The following is a 2440-nucleotide window of genomic DNA, read 5'->3' as shown; positions in this document are numbered from 1 at the left end:
CAAGTTAAAGAATGTAGATCGCCTCAACAAATTACAACATAACTTTATAATCAACAGCCTCCAAATCCGCCACCGTTGCATCCACCACATTCCCCTCCACTCGTTCCTCCTTCACCACCACCACCTCCACCTCCGCCGCCACATCCCCCACCACTCGTCCCTCCTTCACCACCACCTCCTCCGCCCCCATATCCACCACCACTCATTCCACCTCCATCACCACCACCACCTCCTCCGCTGTAAGCATTAGTGGTCACAGCCGCCGTGGCAACTGTTGCAGATTGTCTCATTGTTGTGTTGTTCTTGAGTTTAATGTCTCCCTTTTCGACATCATGGTTCCTTTGTAAAGGTGGCGGATGAGGAGGAGCCGGAGAACCACCAGTCACATTCCTAGTGACAGGGTGGCTCTTTTTCTTTCGGCCATTTTTGCAAATATAAAACAAAATCAAAACTAGAGCTACTGCCACAGAGCCACAGCTTATAAGTGCAACTGCGTATGCTTTCATCTTTGTAAATGTAATTAATTTCTTAATTTTGGTACTTAACTGAAAGCTCTTAATTTGTCATGCTTTTATAGCATCAGATTGCGTAACCAATGCACTACAACTTCAATTTTCTAAGCAAGGTCAATTTATTCATTGAACAAGATTATAAGATTCCACCAAATAATTAGCACTTGGAAACTTGATGGAAATTCTCTACTGTAGACTTTTGCCTACTTTAAATTTTTTTAAAAGTATATGTTCATATTTTTTTATTGCAGCATATATATTTTAAGTCGTTATAATTTTGACTTTGATGTTGAGTGGAAGACAAGTAACTTAGTAACATATAGCGGAATTCTGGATCTTCTACTCATTTCATTGATGGTTGCGCCATTTATTTTCTTGTATTGTAGTGACTGAGTTATCCATTTTAAAATAAAAATCATTCAATTTGGTTCAAGCATGCATACAGTAAGTCTTATCCACATCTAATTTTAAGGACGCATAAGAATCTATGGAATTTAGAAATTGAAAATGAGAAAAAAAAACTCAAATAGATAGCAAAAATATTTCAGCATGAATCTCGGGCATTATTGTCCTAATACAGTTCCCAACTCTGCAACTCAAGCGCAACTTCAGTGCCCATACACTTTTAGAAATTGGGCTGTTTCTTCTTTTGAGTTTTAACGTTATATACTGACTTCTTTTTTATTTCTTTTTACTAGATAATCTGGGATCCTTATACATGAAAATAATTAATTTGGTCATTGTGGTCCAACTCTATTATGGATCTCTGATCTGATCATAGCACTGAATTGACTCTGCTTCCATGGCTTTCAAGCTGAACGCGGTCTAATTTGTTTTGTAGTTATAGAGAAGTAGGCGACAAAGACAAGGGATCTCAAAAGAATAGCTATATTGATTCGGAATACTCTAAAGATGCCCTTGGTATAATATTGACGATCATTTGACAGAAATGAAACTTGTCTAAGCCTATGCTTTGCAAGCCTACATAGCCATAGGGTAATGGATCAAAAAGAAAGGAAAAAAAACATTTCAAACATCATATAAGTGAAATATTATGATAGGTTCTTATTTAGCGGTCGGCAAAATTCTCAGCAAAGACTTTAGAAAACGTTCTATTTTATTGATGAACAAGGATAAGTATGATTTGAATTGTGCTCCTAAAAAATATTTTAAAAATATGAAAGGTTAGGTTTTTGCACAAATAAATCATATAACAAAGAAAAAAAAATGACATTCATTTCTCCAATCTCATGGTACATACTACATACGAATTATGTACAGACATATCCTTATAAAACATAGTAGCCACTGCAGAAAACATACAAAGAAGAGTATTTATTCCTTTTTAACCTGAAGCGTATCCCCATTTTTATTATTGAAATTTCAGAAGTCATGAACCCGGTGTTGTAACCTGCCTGCACACCCCGCTCTGCATGCTTAACCTCCACAGCCTCCACATCCACCCCCTCCACAGCCACCACCCCCACAACCGCCACCGCCACAGCCACCACTGGCTCCCCCTCCATCACCACCACCACCACCACCACCACCACCACAACCACCTCCTCCACTGTAAGCACTAGTAACAACGGCCGCCGTGGCAGCTGTTGCAGCAGCAGCACCTAGAACAACCATTCCACCATCTCTTATTGCTGTGTTGCTCTTGGCTTTAATTTCTCCCTTCTCAACATCGCGGTTCACTTGTAAAGGCTGAGGAGGAGGAGGAGCCGGAGAACCACCAGTAACATTCCGCGTACTCACAGGGTAACTCTTTTTCTTTCTGCCACTTTTGCAAAAACAACAAAAAATTAAAACTAGAGCTGCTGCCACAGAGCCACATACTATTAGTGCAATTGCATATGCTTTCATCTTCTAACTGCAATTAATTAACTTGTTAATTTGTGCTCTGCTAGAAATCCTTTTATCAT

The 2440-nt window shown here is 39.1% G+C and overlaps 2 protein-coding genes across 2 annotated transcripts; both read right to left on the bottom strand.

The window, feature by feature from the left end:
• Nucleotides 1–50: 50 nt before the first annotated feature.
• LOC124892741 (keratin, type II cytoskeletal 1-like) lies at nt 51–506 on the bottom strand. Its single transcript, XM_047403958.1, has one exon. It carries the CDS (start codon nt 504–506, stop codon nt 51–53), a length of 456 nt encoding a protein of 151 aa, XP_047259914.1.
• A 1443-nt stretch (nt 507–1949) lies between these two features.
• Nucleotides 1950–2381, bottom strand: LOC124892740 (keratin, type II cytoskeletal 1-like). The gene has a single exon (XM_047403957.1). It carries the CDS (start codon nt 2379–2381, stop codon nt 1950–1952), a length of 432 nt encoding a protein of 143 aa, XP_047259913.1.
• Nucleotides 2382–2440: the final 59 nt, after the last annotated feature.

This window comes from Capsicum annuum, unplaced genomic scaffold (genome assembly GCF_002878395.1).
Source record: "Capsicum annuum cultivar UCD-10X-F1 unplaced genomic scaffold, UCD10Xv1.1 ctg50236, whole genome shotgun sequence".
Taxonomy (NCBI): domain Eukaryota; kingdom Viridiplantae; phylum Streptophyta; class Magnoliopsida; order Solanales; family Solanaceae; genus Capsicum; species Capsicum annuum.
The sequence above is the reverse complement of the archived record's forward strand: the minus strand, read 5'-3'. Positions and strand labels throughout refer to the sequence as shown.